The 22,699-nt window shown below is 47.6% G+C and overlaps 2 protein-coding genes across 2 annotated transcripts; both read right to left on the reverse strand.

The window, feature by feature from the left end:
• Positions 1-6,470: 6,470 nt before the first annotated feature.
• LOC136473925 (RING-H2 finger protein ATL72-like) lies at positions 6,471-7,450 on the reverse strand. The gene has a single exon (XM_066471547.1). The coding sequence runs from the start codon at positions 7,435-7,437 to the stop codon at positions 6,733-6,735; it is 705 nt and encodes a 234-aa protein (XP_066327644.1). The 5' UTR covers positions 7,438-7,450; the 3' UTR covers positions 6,471-6,732.
• An 11,228-nt stretch (positions 7,451-18,678) lies between these two features.
• Positions 18,679-22,405, reverse strand: LOC136473926 (serine decarboxylase 1-like). The gene is made up of 5 exons (XM_066471548.1): positions 21,938-22,405; positions 20,041-20,272; positions 19,761-19,954; positions 19,558-19,691; positions 18,679-19,447 (listed from the first exon to the last, which is right to left on the reverse strand). The coding sequence occupies exons 1-5, from the start codon at positions 22,308-22,310 to the stop codon at positions 18,881-18,883; spliced, it is 1,500 nt and encodes a 499-aa protein (XP_066327645.1). The 5' UTR covers positions 22,311-22,405; the 3' UTR covers positions 18,679-18,880.
• Positions 22,406-22,699: the final 294 nt, after the last annotated feature.

The raw sequence follows: 22,699 nt of genomic DNA on the forward strand, positions 1-22,699 counted from the left end.
GCACGGGCCCGTGCCAGCGCGACCCGATAGCCAACGGGCCGGCACGGCACGTCGTGTCTCCCGGGCCGTGCCTCACAGGGCCTCCGGCCCAGGCACGGCACTATGGGCCGATTTACGTGTCGGCCCGGCCCGCGAAGCACGACCAATTTCACAGGCTGTGCCAGCCCGAGGCCCACTGGTTGCCGACAGAGAGAGAGGGGAAGGGGGTCGCCGCCGAGGAGATCGACGCCGGATCCGGAGGAGGCCAGCGTGCTTGCCACCGAGGAGGCTGACGCCCTCGAAGCTGGATCCGGAGGAGCCGCTCGAGGCCAACCACCACGCTCGTTGTCCCTAGATCCGGTTGCGCCTGCCCTTGATCCGCCGCCGGGGACGCCACCACCCTAGATCCGCCGCCGGAGGCCGAGCATGCCCTGGATCCGCCGCCAGGGGATGCCACCACCCTTGATCCACCGCCGGAGGATGGGCATGCCCTGCATCCACCATCAGTGAGCGCGCCCACCCTGGATCCGCTGCTGGGGAGCGCCACACGCCTCCTTGCGTGTGGATCTCATCGTCCTCCACCTCCTCGCATCGGATCTTGCGAAGCCGCCGGATCCGGATCTCGTTGGGGCTGCGAGCTCGGTGGATGCGTCGCCTGCTCCTAGCCGCATCGCTGCCCCTCGAGAACCATGCCATGGAGGATCTGCGAAGGTTCGTGGCTTCATGAGCACGACCACGAGATCCGAGAGGGAGGAGCTAAGTGCGGCCGCATGGGGGGATGGAGCAGGGCCAGCGGTGCTGGGCGTGGAGGAGGACATGAGGCGCCTGGAGGAGGCAATGGAGCTGGAGCGGATCGGGAGCCAGCGTCGTGCGGTGCGGTCCCAGTCGATGGAGCTTGAGGAGGGCAGTAGGGGGCGAGGGGCAGCACGGGAGCGCGGTGGCGCCGCAGAGGAGTGAGTGCGGCGCGACAGCGTGGGGAGGGGACTGCGCGACGGCAGGGCGACGAGGAGGGGGAGGGGAAGGGAGTTAGGGTTCGCCAATTCGGGGCCACGTGGGGCTGCGCAGGGAGGGGGAGGGGGAGGGGAATCAGGGGTGGGAACTGGGAACTGGGAGCGTGGGGGGTGGGGCTCGCGGGGGAGGAGGCTGCGGCAGATGAGCAGGCCAGGCCGCTAGCGGGCTGCCTGTTCTGTAGCAGGACGTGCCGTGGCGGCCCACATGCCTGGGGTAAGGCCTAGGCATGGCCTGCTCCTCCATGCCGGGCCAGCCCGGGCCCGCTAGCCGCCGGGCCAGGCCGTGCTTGGGCCGGGCCAAAAAAACAGGCCTTGGCCCGGGCCGACGGGCTCGGGCTGCATGGCCAACTATAGCCTCGCTCGACCCTGAGGCCACGGGCTCCGCCTCGCCCAACCCCAAGGCCGCGGGCTCCGACTCGCCCGACCCTTGGGTTTGCGCTCCGCCTCGCTTGACCGTTGGGTTTGCACTCCGTCTCTCCCGGGCCCTAGGGGAGGGCTCCGCCTCACCTGGTCGTTGGGTTCGTGCTCTGCCTCGCCCGACCTCGAGGCCGTGAGCTCCGCCTTGTCCGACCTCTAGGGGCGGGCTTCGCTTCGCCCGACCTCTGGGGGCAGGCTCCATTTTGCCCAACCCTGAGGTCGCGGGCTCTGCCTCGCCCGACCTCTGGGGACAGGCTCTGCCTCACCCGACCCCTCGGGTGCGGGCTCCGTCTCGTCCGATAGGGTTCCATTCCGCCGTCAACCACTCCAGGTCCAGGCGTATGGGCCTAGGTCAAAACTTTGACACCAGGAAAAAGACTGACATGCCTCGATATAACCTATGGCCACGACGGTCCATACCTGAGGATTCACATCAAGAATAGCGTCGAGCGTACCGATATTGTTCTGTCTAACCCTTGTACGAATACTGATAGGCGCGTCAGTTCACCATGACGTCCGCTAGGACGGAGTGGAGCGTCATGATCGGCAGACGATGCCTACGTATGGCGCTAGTGACGGACAGGGCCACGACGTGGAGCTGCTCCTGTTGACATCTACAGGGTCGGCGGGACCCGCATGAAGGAGAAGACGGACTCGGCGATTCTGAAAGACTTCTACTCCCTCTCATTCTTCTCTTTTCCTCCGTTGTAACCCGTGCTTTCCCTTGGCCTATAAAAAGGAAAGCAGGGTGTCCCATGAAGGGCATCGGATGACCGATCGGCTTCAAGCAAAAAAGCCCATCAAACCCCGAACCGATCACACAGCTAAGCAGCAACCGAGCTCTCAGCACCCGTTCACTTCCTTTCATCAGAGATTTAGGACCTGTCCCTCTCTCGTCCGTTTGTAACCCCTACTACAGACTTTTGGTATTAGTAACACGAGCAGCAGCAACGACTTGGACGTAGGGACATTCTGCCCGAACCAGTATAAACCTCGTGTCCTCTAAACACACCATCTAAGCCAGACGCACAATATTAGAAATTTACTCGTCGGTGATGACTCAAAATACCGATAGAGTGGCAATAGATTGCCGGAGATTTTGGACATGTGTAGCCGTGGACCTAGACAAATGATTAATCGGAAAAATCGGCCATCTTCTTCAGCAAAAATTGTAGTCATGAGATGAAGGAAGTGGTACGAGTTCTGGACATTCACAAGGAAGCATTAGTAGGAAATATTTGGGCCTACCCACCGAGGTAGGCTATGCTACGAGTGGAGTATTTGAGTACGTACGTGCTCAAGTAAGAGGTACGATTGATGGTTGGTGCGTGAGAGAAGCTAGCTGTGCGGGTCGTGAGGTGCTAATAAAATCTATTGCACATGCTGTCCCGGCAAACTTTCATAAAACACTATGCTGGCGTTGTGTCTGAACCACCCTTTGAGAATTGAGATGTCTCAAGTGGGCAGGCATCCAGGCAAGGCAAGAGCCAAGAGGACGAGAGGGTGCTAGATGACGGCTCCTACTCCTATGAAGTGCTGACGACGTGGCTACCCGATGGAAGATAAATAAATTGGTATAGATTTGTTAAGTAAAAAAAAATACATACAGAAATACTCTGTCTGTCCATAAGTCTTCATTGTTTTAGCCTTCTGCACAGTGACCAAGGAGCAGCAAACAAGCGCCAATTTCTATTTAATCGCCGCAGTCCTCTTAATGCCCCACGTCCGTTCGTTTGCCACGCTCACGTCCATCCGTTCTTAGCCCCCTCACATACATACTGCAGAGGCGCAGCGCAACGGACTCCTAACGGGAGGGGATGGAGAGATATCTGAAGCGATGAGAGAACGGCCGAAGCAACAAATGCACAGCGCGTATGAGGAGTTGCGGACGTACGGGGACGAGGCGAACCCGTGGTCCCGATCTAATAGATGGAGACTCCTGAAAACTTTTTTTTCTCAGACCGATGGAGACTCAGGACGGAGGGAGTAACCAATAAGGAACTGATGCTTTCCCCCAGCGCGCGCTGCAGTAGAAAAAAAAATAAAGCAGATTCACAGCTTATATATTCCAATTTCCATCCATCCTTGGCTCTTTTTCTCACACTACACAAATTCCTGCAGCTGACTTCAATATTATTCAAAAGTGAATATGCTGTATTCTTTTAAAACCAAAAAATATATAGTTTGAAATATCGGGCCGCCGGACAAAAGATAGTTTGAATTAGTTCAAAGCAACATTGGAGATTGTAGTAAAAGGATCCTGGTAATGGGAGAAATGAGGGATTCTTAATTCGCAAAAGAAGAAGAAGAAGAAGAAGAAGAAGAAGAAGAAGAAGAAATGAGGGATTCTTATTCAAATTTCTTTTTGAGATTTGTCCAATTGATGAGTCCATGCAGCCAGCTACTGCCGCAAGCTTTGCCACCGTCATGATAGTCATAATTACTTTTGATTTACATTAACCGCGCAGCAACACTCAGTAGTTTCCGTCATGCAATAATCCCAGGCGGTAAACTTGGTATACCCCAACGATATACAGTGCTGCTGGCAATTGCCAAGAGTGCACATCGGCATGTTGTTGCAGACCACTGCAAAATGAGAGGAAGAAAAAAACCTTGGTCAAGATTAATAAGCCGATATCCATAAACGCTTGTATGATAGTTGAAATACCTTGAACGCCGATTCCTTGCACAAAGTTGCTGGGTGGCAGGTTCAACACCATTGTCGTGGTGATCACCATGAACAACAGAGCCGCCCTAGCAGCAACCTTACTTTCTAGAAGCGCCCTGTTCGTTTGGGCTTGTTTGGATGATAAGCCATGGCTGAAAGTACTTTTGGCTGATTTGATGTGAGAGAAAAATACTGTTCATTGACTAAAAAAGTACGGCTTATAAGCCAAACAAACCCAAGCAAACAGGGCGCTTGCTTACGCTTTGTTTGTATATGCGGGTCGTCTTTGATGTGTGATGCCTGCCTCTTTGGCCATGCTTATATACAGTCATACAGAGGTACAAATTAATGTTCGTGGTAGAAAATTTATTCTGGCTAGTAGTTCCATGCTTTATCTTTAGGAGTTATCTTTAGATGTCATTTATTTGATGCCTTGCAACAGACTAATAACAGGATATATATCATAGTATATGGGCAGAATTAATTAATTCTTTATTCTGGCTACTACCATGCTTTGTCATTAGGAGTTACCTTTAGATGTCATTTATTTGATGTCTTGTAACAGACTAACAGTTGTTGATCTATGGGCATAATTAATTTATTCTTCCTATATATGTATCATGCTAAAATATAAAACTATAGTGCATGATCATACCACAACTTTCACAATATTTAATTTCTAGGGAGTTATGGTGAAAATTCATATCACCTTAGGCCTTGTTTGGATGTTGTCGGATTCACATCCATCCACATGTGTTAAGGTGGAATTTAGTTCAAGTTCTACTTCAATCCTCCCCAATATATGTGGATTGATGAGAATCCGACTACATCCAAACAAGACCTTAACAAATGTTGATAGGATGCTAGTGACGGGGACATGGTTAAAATCTATACCATACTTTAGTAGGGATACGACAAAAATTCATACAGCTTAAATTTTTATAGGTCATAGTAATAGAGTTATGGCGAAAAATTCATACCACATATGATCCCCATCCTGAGGCAATTGCTGGTTTTATGAGAATTTTCATCAAGGTTGATGCGACCATTAACAAAGATGGTGTCTAGCGTCAAAGTTGATAGGTTTCACAGCTCCACAATCATCGTGTGGACTTGCTTCGCTCCTCCCAAATGTATAGCACGCATCGTAAAGATCATAGAGACGTCGCTAAAATTAAATAAACATGCCTTGGAAAAATTCATGGATGCATTTATTTCAATATGATCCAACCATTATATTAATGACAAGGATTATTCAGTATATACAAAGCTTGTCTCTTGCACGATTATTTACTTTAAAATGAGGTCAATAAACAATGCTTCTTCTCCATCTTAAGAGCAACTGTAGGAGCCAGAAAACACAAGAAAAACAAGAAGATACAAAAAAAAATCTCTATTTTTTTATTTTCTTTTCAATGTCGGCTTCTTCTTGGTCATGAGCTACATATTATGCCACAATAATGATGTTACTAACTAGAGGACATGTTTCATGCCCCATCTAGAATGACAACACAACCTTCACTTGCAGTTCAAGTACCATGTGATATTTAACGTTGAATGCCTTATCACTTCGTTAGGACCTCTTTTAGCAAGAGGAGCTCTCTTCAAGCCTTTCTTTAGTCATGTGCCTCACACCTGCCACCTTTGCCCAATGGAGAACGTAAATTTCTCTCTTCTTATGTAGAACTTTATTTGTTGCTATGTCGTACCCGCAAGATAAAGATACTTACTACCACCACTACCGCTACCACTGCAGCACCTCAATGCTCACCACCATCGTTGGCGTTGGGCAGCCCTGTCACCTAAGGTTTTTCTCTAACTAGAACTCTACTAAAAGAAACTCCAAGGAACTATTTATATCCTTCTTAATTTAGAGGAGTAGAGATTTTGATAAAAATAGCCTCCAGCGGCCGCTTTAAATGGATCTCCAAATATAGGCATCTTCTATTTTGGATTTCTCGCTAGCCAAACATGAAGAGCGATAACGATTGTCCAGAATGTTCACAAGACATAAAAAAGTTGTTGAAAAATATAAAGATATAGAAAGCTATTTTTTATCCAAATGGCGCTTCAAACGATAATTTAAAGAGTAAATTTTTGAAAAACTACTTGTACCCATCGATGGAGCACATCAATTAGCATTTCAGTCGACTTATCTACAGGGATTGTCAACTGCTTCTGTTATTCAAGTATACTCTACATCTCAATCTGCTAGGTTGGTTAACGCAAAAGAGCTGCTTTGTATAATTAAGGTCCTGTTTGGCACACCAACAGTTTCATGAGTTGATATGAGCCTTTTTTTGCCAAATTGATTTTTTTTTAAAACAGCTTCTCTACTCTTACACGTGAATAGAGTGAAATGAAGCTGAAAATAGTAGATTTTCACAACTTCACCTTACACTTGTGAGCTCTAGGATTCTGTGAGAGCATGTTTAATATACATGCAGAACTGTTTTGCCAAACGGGTCTTCAAAAGAATTTCAACTTCACCGAGAAAGCTACTCGTAAATAAAGCTGAAAAAAGAAACAACTTCAATGATAAAAGCCGATCTGTGTCAAATGGGGCTTAGAGACTGCACGACTTAGAATACAGTGAGGTGCCCATGCGTATATTGCTTGTATACTCTATACAATTCAAGGTTACACGACTATCTTAGTCTAAAAATCGTACGGCGTGATGAAACCTTCCGGCCGGAGCGGCACGAGGAACGCCCGCACCGGCGGCTCGGCGCCGGCGCCTGCATCGTCGGCGCAGCCGGAGCCCTTGTGCGGCGCGCCGAACAGCGGCTGCCGGCACGTCGGGCACGTGGACCGCGCCAGCAGCCAGCGGTCGACGCAGCGGACGTGGAAGCCGTGGTTGCACTTGTGTAGCACCCGCACGCGCTCCCCGGGCTCCAGCTCGGCCAGGCAGATGGCGCACACGGGCCCGCCGCCGCCGGCTGCCTGCAGCGGCAGCAGCCCCGCCGAGTAGACCAGCGTCGGCATCGCGCGCAGCGCCTTCCGCCGCGCCCCGGCCTGCGCGAGTCGCGCCACCGACGACAGCCCCGGCTCCCCCGCCCCCGCGGCAGGCTGCCGCTGCGCCCCGCGGGGCGACGTCCGGCTGGAGCACCGGAGCGCGCACCGCACGATGGAGTTGAGCCCGAGCGCGCAGATGAGCGCGCACAGGAGCACGGCCAGGATCATGACCACGTTCGCGTCGAAGCTGCTGCTGGTGCTGCTGCTCCCTCCTCCGCTCCTGACACCGTCGCTTGCCGGGGCTTCCTGCTGCCCGGCCACCACCTTGCTCGCCGCCGCATTCTCCCCGTAGCTGTGCAGCGGAGCCAGCAGCAGCGCCCTCCGCGAGTACACGTACCCTTCTTGCATGCTTGCTTTAACTGTCTTCGTTCACTCGTGAACTTGTGATCCTCTCCTCTGACGCCCACTCTTCCTTCCCAAATCCCAATCCCAGGTGAAATCTGTTCTCTCTCGTCTACAAAATTAAAGGCCACCTAGCTCTGTAACTCTAGCTCAGCGACGATGTAAGAGTAAGTTTCTGCCGTGCTGAACTGGAAGCAGTATATATAGGCTAAGGCGGGCAGCAAGATTGCAGCCAATGGTAAGGCTTGGTGTGAACTTGCATAGATTTTTTTGCTTTGGCATCAGTGTCACTGTCACCATCACCTTCACAGCAACAGCACCCAGGGGAGCCAAGCCAATGGAGAGGCCAGGAGGTTACCGAGCACTAGGAGGCTAGCTGGGCGTGAGTGTGTTGTTAACAGTGGTAGCTTTCCGGGAATCAGAGGGGCACTAGCTGTGGTATAGCACCAGATCTTGTCTGCCTGATCATGGGTGTAAAGCAGGATAAAGAGGCTTAGCACACATGCAGCAAGAGATGGATTAGAAAAGGGAGGAGATCAGGCACCGAATTATTTGTTAGTGTTGCTCTCTTTTGCAGGCCATGTGGCATGTGGGGGAGGCTGTATCTTTGACCTTTGCTACTCCCTGCCATACTGTGTGGTTCATGGCACGGCAACTGAATTATTTGTGAACTTGGGGTCAAACTCTGGTCCAGCCAGGCAACTCAACTCACGGACATGGTCTGCCTAAGGGAAAGCATAGGGATTGATATGATGATAGGAAACTGGTGAGTTTGACTTTCAAATTTCTGATTTCTTTCCAGATTATGATTATCGTAAACTCGCAAGTAGTTGATTAACATCTTGACTACCACTGACTAAACAAATTAACGCAGATATATGTGAAATTCTGTCTGCGACACTAGTGCCTTCTTGCATCACTTATAGGAAACATCCTTCAACTTGATAAAAAGAAGGGAGGTGTGAGAAACAATGGTCCAAGAGAGTTGAATTTGACTAGTATGACAGGTGACAGTAACACACCCATCTTGCAGTGGATCATATCCTCGGGAGCAATCATGAGGCTGTAAAATACTGAGACATAGCATGTGGGCACAATGGTGATTGGTGAAGCTGACAAAGCAACTAATTACCACTCACAAACCACGTTGCATTTGCATATGCTGATTGGCTTGTTCTGATCCCTTCCACTTTCATGGATGGGCGCTGGGTCAGCTCCAACGATGATCGTCTTACTGAGACTTTGCCCGTGTCGATCGGTCAACGATCCAGAGCAGCGTAAAGGTGGTTTCGCTAAAAGAACATTGAGAATGATCCGGTCATTTGAGATTGATTCCATTAGACGGTCGCAACTGGAACAGGAGTTGCATTTCCTGAAAACAATAAATCATGGTAAATAGAGAACAGTTAAATCTCAAGAAAGGATCATTAAAATATGCGACTGTCTCAGTAGTAGCATTTCCTGGAATCTCTAATCTTGCTAAACTGCAGCTTCAGAGTCTTGTTTCCTTTTTGTCTTAGTTTCTCACGAAAGGATCATTTTCATATGTGACTGTCTCCACTATCCAGGAAGCTAAATAATGTTCTGTCACAAGCACACTCGGCGTCTGGGACGATTCAGTGATCAAGTTGTTGGCAAGTACGTGTAAGTCTACGTGTAAGTCATGATCTTACCTGTAAGTTCCCCGGGTTCGGTCGTTCAGACCCTATCTTTCTCAGGTCTGAGGTCTCTCCCTACTTTGTGCTAACTTTTTTTTTTCGCGAGCGGGGGTTTAGCCCGTATTTCATTAAGAAGGCAGGAGTTTAAATGTTACAGATTGGCACACTCATTAGCAACACACAGGCGAGATTGACCGTGCAACGAACGAACCAGCAATATTACAAAAAAGGACTATACGGCTATATTGTTACACGACCAAAGACAAGGATCTCTAGTGGCCTATACGCAACTCTCGGTCGGCACGAACATGCTCCGCCTACTAGGGAAAAGCACGAGCATTGCCTCCTTCTTCGAGGGCGTCAACGGCGGCGCAAACGTCTTTTGGAACTCTTCAAACGAGGGAAGCTCAGTTTCGACCTCAAAACCCAAACGCTTCATCATTACCTTCCTCGCACGCGCTTCAGGTTTTTGGGCTTTGAACTTGCTCTTTGCTGCAAGGTGTGCACTCCTCTTGGGGACAAATCCTTCATCGTCATCGTCACCTTCCCCGGGATCTTTGTGATCCGAAGCCTGGGTGGCGACGAAAGGATAGGCTGCTGCAACGGCTTCTTGAAAGCGTTGATGAAAGTGTCGATCGGCATGGTTGAGGATGCGCCTCCGGGCGTGACCACACGCACGACGTCATCCACGGGCGGCATGAGGACAGTGTTGAGCTATCATCCAAATTCAAGCTTGGGCCGAAGCGAAGCGGCCCATTAGCGTTAAGAGGGACTACATCATCTATTAGTTCCGTATTGCTAATAGACGAGGGTGTGGGTTTTTTCCTCCCTATATATACGGACCACCTCCCTCATGGAAAAGAGGCATCATAAACTTCTATACGGGAAGGTCCCCAGGTTAGGGTATCCATAAGTTGTAAATCTCCGACGTTTGTAACCTCACTCGATATAGTGAAGATTTGCTGGCTGGTGCCCGTGGTTTTTCCCTTCCACCTTAGGAGAGTTTTCCACGTTAAAATCTCGTGTCTTCTGTGCTTGATCTACTGTTCTTCGTTGTTTATATTACCTATCGTGTATAACAAGTGATACTAGAGCTTGGTTTGACCTTAGGGTTTCGCGATGGCATCGATAAAGTTTGATCTACCGCTGCTGGATTACAAGACGAGATTTGCACTGTGGCAAGTCAAGATGCGGGCGATTCTGGCACAATCTTCGGATCTTGATGAGGCGCTGGACGGTTTTAGAGGAAAAGGGCATAAGTCATGGACCGCTGAAGAGAAGCAGAAGGATCGTAAGGCTCTGTCTATGATTCAACTTCATCTACATAATGATATTTTGCAAGAAGTGCTGCAGGAGAAAACTGCCACAGAACTTTGGCTCGAGCTGGAATCGATCTGCATGTCCAAGGATCTAACCAGTAAGATGCACGTGAAGATAAAGTTGTTCACGCACAAGCTGCAAGAAGGTGGTTTGGTGATGAACCACTTATCGATCTTTAAGGAGATCGTTGCCGACCTAGTGTCGATGGAGGTAAAATATGATGATGAAGATTTAGCTCTTCTACTGTTATGCTCACTGCCTACTTTGTTTGCAAATTTCTGAGATACCATACTATTAAGCCGTGATGAACTAACCCTTGCGGAAGTATATGAGGCCCTCCAGACGAGGGAGAAGATGAAAGGTATGGTTCAGTCTGATGTGTCGTCCTCCAAGGGCGAAGTGTTGCAGGTTAGAGGCAGGCCTGAGCAGAAAACCTACAACAACAACAATAATCGAGACAAGAGCAAGAACGGTAAAGGTCGTTCGAAGTCCAGAGGCAGGGATAAGTTCTGCAGGTATTGTAAGAAAGATACTCATGTCATTGAGGATTGTTGGAAGCTGCAGAATAAGGAGAAAAGAAATGGTACGTATAAACCGAAAAATAAATCCGATGGTGATGGTAAGGCCTCTGTTGTCTCCGCTATTGATAATTCTGATTCAGGAGATGTTCTGGTTGTTTTTGCTGGTTGTGTTGCTGATCGTGATGAATGGATACTTTATTCTGCATGCTCGTTTCATATATATTCTAACAGAGATTGGTTCAGTTCTTACAAGTTTGTGCAGAGTGGAGATGTCAAGCGTATGGGAGATAACAACCCACGTGAGATCATGGGCATTGGCTCCGTTCAGATCAAGATACATGATGGCATGATATGCACACTGAAAGATGTGAGACACATACCAGGGATGGCCAGAAATCTCATCTCCCTCAGCACACTTGATGCCGAGGGGTACAGACACTCTAGTTCAGGTGGAGTGTGTAAGGTATCAAAAGGCTCTCTCATTCATATGATAGGTTATATGAATTCTGCAAAGTTATATGTTCTTAGAGGAAGTACTTTACATGGTTCCGTCACTGATGCTACTGTTTCTAATGATGAACCAAGTAAAACTAATCTCTGGCATATGCGTCTTCGGCATATGAGTGAACTTGGTATGGCAGAATTGATCAAGAGAGACATGCTAGATGGCTGCACTATGGGTAAGATGAAGTTATGTGAGCACAGTGTTTTTGGTAAGCACAAGAGGGTAAAATTCAATGCATCTGTTCATACCACCAAAGGTACACTTGATTATGTACATGCTGATTTATGGGGGTTGTCTCGTAAGCCCTCTTATGGTGGTGCTCGTTACATGCTTACCATTATTGATGATTACTCTAGAAAAGTGTGGCCTTACTTTCTGAAAAATAAAGATGATATTTTTACTGCTTTTAAAGAGTGAAAAGTTATGATAGAAAGGCAATCTGAAAAGAAGGTAAAATTGCTTCGTACTGACAATGGTGGTTAATTCTGTTCGGATGCTTTTAATGATTACTGTAGGGAAGAAGGCATTGTCAGGCACCACACCATCCCGTACACTCCTCAGCAGAATGGTGTGGCTAAGCGCATGAACCGAACCATCATCTCAAGGGCTTGTTGCATGCTGTCCAATGCTCGTATGAACAGGCGTTTTTAGCCTGAGGCTGCTAACACCGCCTATTACTTGATCAACCGGTCACCTTCTATCCCACTTAATAAGAAAACTCCCATTGAGGTATGGTCTTGTATGCCTGCTAATTATTCACAGTTGAGAGTTTTTGGTTGCACAGCTTATGCTCATGTTGATAATGGAAAGCTAGAACCTAGAGCCATTAAGTGTCTGTTTCTTTGTTATGGTTCTAGAGTTAAAGGATATAAGTTATGGAATCCTGAAACTAAAAAGACTTTTATGAGTAGGAACGTTGTTTTCAATGAATATGTTATGTTTAATGACAACTTGTCCATAGATGTTTCACCAGTTGGTTTTGATGAGGAGCAGGAACATGTTAGCGTGCAGGTGGAGCACGTAGATGATCAGGAAACTGAAATTATTGATAACAATGTTCATGATGTTGTTCAGCACTCACCTCCTGTTTTACAGCCTCAAAATCAGTCTATTGCAGATCGCAGAACAAAGAGGAGTTGTCGACCTCGTCCATGTTTAATTGATGAATGTGATATTGTTCATTATGTCTTTAGTTGTCCTGAACAGGTTGAGAACATTCATGAGCCGGCTACGTATATTGAAGCTGTTGTTTCTGGTGACCGTGAGAAGTGGATTTCCGCTATGCAAGAAGAGATGCAGTCACTTGAGAAAAATGGCACATGGGATGTTGCGCGCTTGCCTAAACACAAGAAGGTCGTTCGTTGCAAATGGATTTTCAAAAGAAAGGAGGGTTTGTCTCCTAGTGAGCCTCAAAGATTTAAGGCAAGGTTAGTAGCAAAAGGTTTTAGTCAGATTCTTGGTGTTGATTATAATGATGTGTTCTCTCCAGTTATAAAGCATAGTTCAATTCGTACATTTTTTGGTATTATTGCTATACGAGATCTTGAGCTTGAGCAGTTAGATGTAAAAGACTGCGTTTCTACATGGAGAGCTCGAGGAGGAGATATACATGGGCCAGCCAGAAGGGTTCATAGTACCAGGTAAGGAGGATCATGTTTGCAAATTAAAGAGGTCCTTATATGGTTTGAAACAGTCTCCTCATCAATGGTATAAAAGGTTTGATTCTTTTATGATGTCACATGGTTTTAAGAGGTCTGAATTTGATAGCTATGTGTACATTAAATTTGTTGATGGATCACCTATATATTTGCTGTTATATGTTGATGATATGTTGATTGCTGCCAAGAGCAAGAAAGAAATCACTACGTTGAAGAAATTGTTGAGTAGTGAGTTTGAGATGAAGGATCTTGGTGTTGCTAAGAAGATTCTAGGTATAGAAATTACAAGAGACAGAAATTCTGGTTTGTTATTTCTTAGTCAGCAAAGTTATATTAAGAAAGTTCTTCATCGTTTCAACATGCATGATGCAAAGTCTGTTAGTACTCCTATTGCTCCTCATTTCAAATTATTAGCTTTACAATGTGCTAGTACGGATGAGGATTTTGAGTACATGTCAAGAGTTCCATATTCTAGTGCTGTTGGTTCTTTGATGTATGCCATGGTTTGCTCTCGTCTTGATTTATCATATGCTATGAGTTTGGTTAGTAGATACATGGCTAATCCTGATAAAGAACATTGGAAGGCTGTTTAGTAGATTTTCAGGTACCTTCGTGGCACAACAAATGCTTGTTTGAAGTTTGGCAGGACTAATAAGGGATTCACTGGCTACGTGGATTCAGATTTTGCTGCTGATTTGGATAAGAGGAGATCTCTCACAGGTTATGTGTTCACTATTGGTGGTTGTGTTGAGTTGGAGGGCAACATTATAGCCCGTTGTTGCCCTGTCTACCACTGAAGTAGAATACATGGCTATTGCTGAAGCATGTAAAGAATCAGTTTGGTTGAAAGGTTTGTTTACTGAGCTTTGTGGAGATGATTCTTGCATTAATTTATTTTGTGACAGTCAAAGTGCTATATGTCTCACTAAAGATCAGATGTTCCATGAGAGAACGAAACACATTGATGTCAAATACCATTATGTTCGCGATGTGGTCGCGCAAGGTAAGCTGAAGGTATGCAAGATAAGCAAATATGATAATCATGCTGATATGTTGACAAAGCCAGTTCCTGTTGCTAAGTTTGAGCTTTGCTCAAGCTTAGTTGATATAACTATTTAGCCCAAGAGACTATTTGGCATTAGAAGTATTTCTTTGTTGTTTTAGTGTGAAGGTTCATTTTATGCTATAAGAAGGAATTTGTCTCAAGGTGGAGTTTGTTGAGCTATGATCCAAATTCAAGCTTGGGCCGAAGCGAAGCGGCCCATTAGTGTTAAGAGAGACTACACCATCTATTAGTTCTGTATTGCTAATAGACGAGGGTGTGGGGTTTTTCCTCCCTATATATACGGACCACCTCCCTCATGGAAAAGAGGCATCATAAACTTCTATACGGGAAGGCCCCCAGGTTAGGGTATCCTCAAGTTATAAATCTCTGACGTTTGTAACCTTACTCGATATAGTGAGGATTTGCTGGCTGGTGCCCGTGGTTTTTCCCTTCCACCTTAGGAGGGTTTTCCACGTTAAAATTGCGTGTCCTCTGTGCTTGATCTACTGTTCTTCATCGTTTATATTGCCTATCGTGTATAACAGACAGGCTCAATGATCTCTGACTCATGGGCCGGTGCTTGCGGCCACACATCGACGTCCGGTTGTGGTTGCGCAATCGTAGTCGGCGCGCTATCTTGATCATTGCCAAAAGATGAACAGCTGGGTGGGCGGAGGGCCCACGAGACCAGAGGCATGATTGACGACCGAGCAGCAAGCTCTGCCTGCAGCTCCATCGGGTCCGGCGCGGGATCAACGTGGTACGTGTGGTCAGGCACGTCAAGCTTGATCCTGTCGGCACCGCTGGGGTCGTGCCCGTCTGCGGCAGCATCGACGAACCAGCCACGGTGGGGCTGTGTGCATGGACCCCGGTTAGCGCGATCTAGCCAGCTACTGACGCTGGCCGCGCCCTTCGACACATGGTACACCGAGGAAAGGTGCGCCCAAACCTCTGCTGACAAGAAGGCTGGTCGGTTCCCACTAGTGAGCGCGACGATAACGAGGGAGAGGTCCGCTTCAGTCGTGGCGAGCTCCGCGTTCCTCGAGATGACGAAGGCCTCAACCTTGGGACGGCTAACGGTGTAACCCATAGTTGATGATGGCAGCAACGTGTTGTTGTGGTGTTGCAGCGGTGACATTGGCGGCGTGGCTGATTGCCACACATGAGGAGGCGACGACAGAGGTGGTGCCAGGTTTGGCCCAGCGCGACGTCCTGGCGACATGCTGGTCACCTTGGCCCAGTGAGGCAACACGGCGTTGAGGCACGCCAACCGTGCCCCAGCCACTAAGGACGAAGACCTACGCGGTGGCGAACGACCTCGCTTGCACGCCCTGGCACGATGGCCGGTGCCCCGGCAATGAAGACAACGGGACAGGGAGCGACACTAGACGGCGACGTGACCGTAAGCCAGGCAGTTGAAGCAACGACCAACTAACTCTGGCGGGACAGGGTGCTGGCGTTTGGGGGCCGTTCTCCCTTGGCGACGCAAGGGTCGCCGGCTCACGAAGATGTGGAACCCATCGGCGTCGACGTTGGGCCCTTGGCGAGGCACATGCGCGGCCGAGGAGTGAGGTCGTGGACGCTGATCAGAAATGTCAGGCACCGACGCGTTGCACTGCGGGCCAAGACGCTGGTGCACCGGGACCCTGCTGCGGATAGGTAGCCCAAGGATAAGCCGAGGACGTGGTCGATGGCGTCTGCTTCGCCCGGCCGCCTTGCCGCCACCGGCTCAGCCGCGCATCCCCATGGCGGCGCTGTCGGCGACCACGACAGAGCGCAGCTGAACTCGTACAGGCGGTGGCGAAAGCCGGACGCGGTTGCCGGCGGGCGACGTCGAGGTAGGTGGGATCCCTCGGCGAACTCGCCTTGTCGGAGCATTCATCGGCGGAGCAGTCGACGAAGTCCTCGGTCCAACGTTGGAACTTGGGCCGGCCCTCCGAGCCACGCCCCGGATGGAACGGGGGTGTGAGGGGGGGAGAGGGAAGAGGAGACAACTGTAGTCTCCGGTGCCGATGCGGACCACGGCCCCACACACACCGGAGCTTGCGGCGCTCCCAAGGATGGTTGGTTGCCGGCGAAACTACCATGGATCAGTAGATCAACACTTGAGGAGCACGGATCTGGGTTTCGCTTGGGCTGATTTGGGCTTGGTTGGCAGATCGGCTCGGGGGAAGGAGTGGTGGCGACGTCGCCTGGTGGAGGGGGCGAGACAGACGGGTGGGTGGGAGACATCCTCTTGTATGCTTTTTGTTTTCTTGTCTGAAAACCAGTCTTCCTTTGTGCTAACTACAGACTACAGAGTGCAGCCCAAGCAAAAACTGAAGTCTACAGTTGAAGTATAAAAGTGAATTAGCCGTAAGTGGATTGCTTGCCTTTTTTTCTACCAACTTAAACTACATGCAATTCAATAGGTTATCAGGGCCAGAGTTCTAGTTTGAATTCCGATGGGCGCAATTAATTTAAATAATTACAGCCGACTTTTGAAGGGGCGGGCCTGGTGCAAGCGGTAGAGTCTTACCGCTTGTGACTGGAAGGTCCCGGGTTCGAGTCGCGGTCTCCTCGCATTGCACAAGCGAGGATAAGGCTTGCCACTGACACCCTTCCCCAGACCCCGCACAAAGCAGGAGCTCTCTACACTGGGTACGCCCTTTAATTACAGCCGACTTCTATTTCTATGTTTGAGGCCTGAGGGAACACACGTGTGGAGGAGTGTTGAAGTATAGGTTAATTGGACACCTTTCTCTCTTTGCCTAAGCTTTTGGCTCAATAGCTACATGGATAGCTGAAAGTCAGCCACATGCAGAAATCAGAATGTGGATGAAAAAAGGACAGGGGCAACGCAAAATCCAGACTCTGAAGAACAAAGTACATAGGCCCTGGCCTATTCGCTTGTCTTATAATATGTACTTTTCGGTTTGTCTTTTCAGCCGAAACAGTGTTTTTCTCTCACAACAAATCAACCGAAAGAGTGTTTTAGCTTGTTTTTTCAGCGAAGCGAACGGGGCCATAATATAGCTTCCGATGGCCAGAAAGCAATAGGCAAATTCACAAGCAAAATGATAACGAACATTCATTCTGGGACTTCGTTCACTGCCTTACACCTCATCTGCTAGGTGCCTTATAGTTATAGATTAAGGATTTTGCCAAATCTCCATGGGATAAGCATAGAGTCCAGCTTTATCAGGTTCTTGCATAAGCTCATAAGGAACAATGGTTTCTGGAAGCGAAAATAAGAAACACAGACGCCTTATAGAATCTGAAAATGAAGAGGCAGAGGCACTGCTGTACCAATGGCTTACTTCTTTTTTCCGCTTTCCAAATGGTGTTTAGGATAATGAGATGAGATAGGTATGCTGAAGCCAAAGGCAATGGTTCACGTTGCGGGGAGCTGTTTACCTCCTCGCCGACCCAAATTTGAGTCTTGCTCTTGCAACAGATTTGTGTGCCCATGTAGCAATTTTTGAATTCCAAAGCTTCTAACACGTTCTAAAAAGGGCAACCAGATAAGCATGCCCATCCATCTAATCCTTTAAATATCTCAATAAAAAAATATGCACTGGCCGTGGCAAATCTATGTCACATGTACACTTAAAAAGGTTATCCTTCCAATATTCTGGCATGGCCAACAGTGTGTAGCAAATGGAGAAGAATGGAAGCACACTAAGTGGATAAGATGGTCCACATATTCAAAACTTGATCTAAAAGGTAGGGAGAAAATCAATAAATGAAATGAATAGCGACCACCATGAAAGTTAGATAAAGCATAAAAGCAACCAAAAATATTGAAGAACCTTTACTTGATCTAGCATTCCATACTCTGACAAAAAAAAATTGTCTGTTGGAGATTCTTTTCCTGGTTACTGCAAAAAACATCAGGCAATTTTTACGTGAAACCACCTTCAACAGAAACCTGCAATTGGGGATACGGTTCTCTTTTCTACACTAGAACATGCCGATTTTTCATATGAATTTAGAACCTATGTGGAATAAACAAAGAACATGAAAAGTTATTCCACTTGCCGATACATATAAAAGAATCACCTGCTTTTGTTGAGCTTTCAAGAATGAGGCCAGATAGTGATGAATATGATCTTTGGTGCACCTGAGCTTCGAGTCTTATCAGATAGAAAGTAACTTCACCCTCTTTTTTTTTTGCAACCAGTGGCATATGAGGATCCCACTGTGGATACATTGCGCCGAGTCAACCATGACTTAAACTGAGGGTTGCCAGTAAGGCCTGGTTATCCCAATTGACATCAGAATTTGCTGCTACAAGAAAGTAGGAAAGGCCAAAGTTGCTAAGCATTGAAAGTTCTACTTCTAAGTTTCTACTAATACAATGATACGCAGCTCTCCTACGTGTTCGAGAAAAAAAAAAGTTCTACTTCAAAGTTCTAACCCCCCGCTGCCACCCCACCCTAAAAGAATATAAAATCCTATTTTCTCTGTTCTAAATTGTAGGTCATTTTAGTTTTAAGTCAAATTTCTTCACCGTTGGCTCATCTGCACTGTGCTCAAACATTTCTTGGCTCATCTGTACTGTGCTCAAACATTTCACTTTGCTTTACCCCTCTGCCACGCTTCTGTTGTCTGTAGAACAAGAGGCAACTCTGCCAAGCTTCTCATGGCAACAAATAAGCTACACTACAGAACACATTATCACATACAGAACGCATGGATACGGTACAACATAACACTTTAACTCAACTCACGAATGGACCCCCCCTTGCAAAAGGCTCACACTACTTGTGAAGGCCACAGAGACAGTTCTCAACGCCTACGTCTCTGGCAATGCAGGGGGGCTGGCTTATTCCATCCTGGTACCAAGTCGCCCGTTTCTCCACTAATTCATTCAGGAAATAGTCTAGCTTGTCAATGTTGACACTGGGCATCACCACAACGTGAGCTATATTGCCTTCACAAGCGAGTTGCCACCTTCGGACAAATTCTTCATCCTTCGGTCTTTCAAATACAACTGTGCTGCTGAGCTCGTTAAGCATTGCTCCGACTCCTGCCTCCTTGAGGCGATCTTTTAGGTAGTGTGCGTTTCTCAAGCACTTTTGGACTTCTTTCTGAAAGCCTCTGTAGCCCTTCCTGTTGAGGGTGTACCAGAGGAAGATGGGAGCATGGCCATTCCTGCTTCCCATGATTGTTGCATCCCTTGACGCCAGATACTCCACATTGCTAGAAAGGGCATTTATGTGCTCCAATCTTGTTATCTGCACACCACATGGCATGGGGCATCCAACAAACTTGTGCCCAGAGACGCTGACACTCCCAATAGGCTTTTTAAATGTCACTTGAGGTGCCTAATGAAGATACATATACATACATCAGGAGAATGAGCTATCAAAGTAGATGTGTAACTAGCACAGCTTAATCTAAATAGTACATAAAGCATGGAAAATCAAAAGACCACCTTCTTAACAAATGGTATCATCAATCCAAAAAGGGCACCATCACAATGAATATAAAACCGATCTTTAAAGCCGTTTTCCTCAAGGGTTTTGATAACCAAGTCTAGATCATCAACTGCCCCCTTCACAGTTGTTCCTGCACAGCAATTTTGTTTAGAAGCAGAACACATGTGAAGGCAAGGTTAGTCTGGGAATTAAAACTCACCAATGTTAACATTAATGATGACAGGTTTGTCTCTGTTCTGCAATAACTTTCTCTGGAAATCAGCACAATCTATTTCCCCAGACATAAGGGTGTCAACTTTGACACAATCCATTCTGTACATTCTTGCAGCTTTGAATACTGAATAATGGGACTCGCGAGAAGCATACAATATTCCATCAGGGAACACCTCCCTCCTGTAAAACAGTTTATAAAGAAGATTAAGAGCAGAAGTGACATTTCACATAAGCAGTGAAAGTAGCAAGGACTTCTCAAGTATTACCCAACAAGAATCCCATGCAGATTTCCTTCTGTACCACAGTTAGTAATATATCCCCAGTACTCATCCTTTTCTAACTCCCAGAGGTGAGCGAACCAATCCAACACTCCAACCTCAAACTGCCTGGAGTGGACACCGTAGTTGCTCTCGATGAAGGGGTCGCCAAGGTTGTTAATGGAGAAGTGCTGCAGCTGGGCCAGTGCACCATAATCGAAGTCCAGATTGTATGGGTAACCTTCATGAAACAAATAGACGCCATGAGCTAACATAATTATATTGCTGTCTGTTTTTGGTTCTATTATACAAAAGGCACATCCATATGACTGTGGCATGTCCCACTAGACTCCAGAGTACAGATTTATGCTTATGCTGCCTTCTTTATTAACTACTCCATCTGGTTAAGCAAGTGTCATTTCCAACAACAACACAGTTTGAAGTATGCATCTTTGAACACTAAATTATTTAGCCAAGTAAAACCATAATATTATGGAAAGTATTTTTGAGACTACATATATAGTATATATGCTAAAACTAAAGACTGCAGAGGCACTGATAAATGCATGTGATAAGTATACGAAGACTGACACACTTTTGTAATTGGAAGGAGTAATAAGAAACTAAGAATAGTCAGATAGAATAAAAGAGTTATGGTAAAGAACTAGACTTGGATTAAAAAAAAAACTTGACTAGAACAGGGCATTTCTAGATCTATTTTCTATTTTTTTATGTCCAAAAGCTTAGTTCTTTTTAAACCAATTATACTAACACAAGCGGATAACTTTCTAGAATTTCCATTACAATTCAGTGCTTGCACTACAACATAAAGTTTCATTAGAGTTGCAGGATGAATTTAGAAAGATAGAGCAAGTGAAACTTCAGAAACATTTCTTTTTTTTTTGGCAAAAATAGTTCTTTCTAAAAAAAAGTTTTGGAACAAAAAGGAATCTCAGCTGCTTGCGAGATATGGATCTATGCTTATGCCAACACTATTAATATTTTCTTTTAAAACAAAGTAAAGGCTGGGATCTTTTATTATATAATCAGACATCCATCCCACAATTGCAGCAGAACACACGTGGTGTAGATGGAGATAAATTTGAGGAAAATTCTGTCCACATGTATAAGATCTACTGTGTTGATTAGAATCCAATAGTATATGTATTTAAGCTGACGAGAAGAGGATTGAAGCATGCTGTTGGCACGAAAGACAAACAGCACGCACATGATTCAGTGGACTGGAATTTTTTTTATCAGTGGTTATTTCTTCCATGCTTGCATCGGTACGATGCATTTAAGACAAGACTGTATTTCAGAATCTCCATATTGGCTGAAACTGAAAAACACTGACTGAATTGTTGAGAAAAATACGGTTCCAGCTGGAAAAAAACAAGCCGAACAAGCCGAATATGGGGTAAGCTTAACCCAAAACAAATTGGCAAGGAAGGCAAGGTAAAGATGCACCAGATAAAAGAGCTGGCCATCAAAGCCTAACACTTAATTTTAATTTTATAGAGCCGTACTCGATCTAGGTACAGATTGCAACTGATAACAGTTATCTAAACAAAAGTGAAGTTCATTCAGATTTGCACTGAAAATGTCATGGGCGCACGCATAAAAGTGCTGCGTAAATAAATAAATAACGCCGCTATTTTATTTTATCGCCGCGAGTTGTATTTATGCGAGACGAAGGAAACGAGCACGGCATTTTGGCCCAGTAGAGTACCAAAAATACCGAGGCAGAAGCCGACACTGAAGAATGCCGCAACCCGCAAGCCGCTAAACCGTCCGGCGCACTGGTGTGTCACGAGATCAGGCCACCACGGACCAGATCGAGGAGGCGCTAAGAGAAGGAAAGCGAAATCGACGGAGCCGGAGCGTGAGCGTCCAAGGGGCAGCGTACCGAGGTGGTGCTTGGTGCGTTCGACGAGCGAGCGGCGGTAGAGCGCGAGGACGCTGGCCATGGTCGCCTCCCGCTCGCCGGTTTCCTCGTCGTCCGCGTCGGGCTCCTTCACGGCGAAGCAGGAGGTGTGCACGTTCCTCCCCATCACGATCTCCCTCCTCCCGTTGGCAGCCTCCTCCTCCCGCTTCGCCTCCATCTCCGCCGCCGCCGCGGCCACTAAGGCCTCCGGCGGCTCCAGCTCCATCGGGAGCGTCTCCGCGGCGGCCGTCGCCGCCGCCGCCGCCTCGGCAGGATGCAGCGCCTTCCCCACCCCGTTCATGGAGACGGCCCCTGCGCCCAGATCCGCCAGCCCGTTGCCCACGCTCCCAACCATGTCGGTCGCCGCGAGGGGATTTGCCGAGAGGCCGTGCGCAGATTTGGGGACGGAGGCGGGAGGAGGCACAGCTAGAGAGCGAGCGAGGGGAAGGGGCTCGAGGGATCTGCGGGCGCATTTATAATCGGACGGCGAGAACGGAGAAACTGGTCACCATTTCGTGTCCTGGTGTGTGCAGTGTGCACCGTGCACGGGTCCGACTCGGGAGTCGTCTCGCGTCTTCGACCCACGAGTGGTGCGCGTGGGCAGGCGGGACGCGGTGGGGCGCCGCGGCCTGCGGGTGCGTGGAGATGTTTGCGCTGATTCGCTGGTTGGTGGGACCGGTTAGATGTGGGTCCGGATTGGCAGTGAACTGGACGTCAAGGGGTCGGGTGGAGTGTGCAGATTTG

This window comes from Miscanthus floridulus, chromosome 8 (genome assembly GCF_019320115.1).
Source record: "Miscanthus floridulus cultivar M001 chromosome 8, ASM1932011v1, whole genome shotgun sequence".
NCBI classification, from domain to species: Eukaryota; Viridiplantae; Streptophyta; class Magnoliopsida; order Poales; family Poaceae; genus Miscanthus; species Miscanthus floridulus.

Coding starts and splice junctions, on each gene's coding strand:
- LOC136473926 (XM_066471548.1), bottom strand. CDS start 22,310: ATGGTTGGGAGCGTGGGCAACGGGCTGGCGGATCTGGGCGCAGGGGCC. Junction 19,955..20,040: donor CTGCATGGGATTCTTGTTGG/GTAATACTTGAG, acceptor ACTGTTTTACAG/GAGGGAGGTGTTCCCTGATG. Junction 19,448..19,557: donor TGATACCATTTGTTAAGAAG/GTGGTCTTTTGA, acceptor TATCTTCATTAG/GCACCTCAAGTGACATTTAA.
- LOC136473925 (XM_066471547.1), bottom strand. CDS start 7,437: ATGCAAGAAGGGTACGTGTACTCGCGGAGGGCGCTGCTGCTGGCTCCG.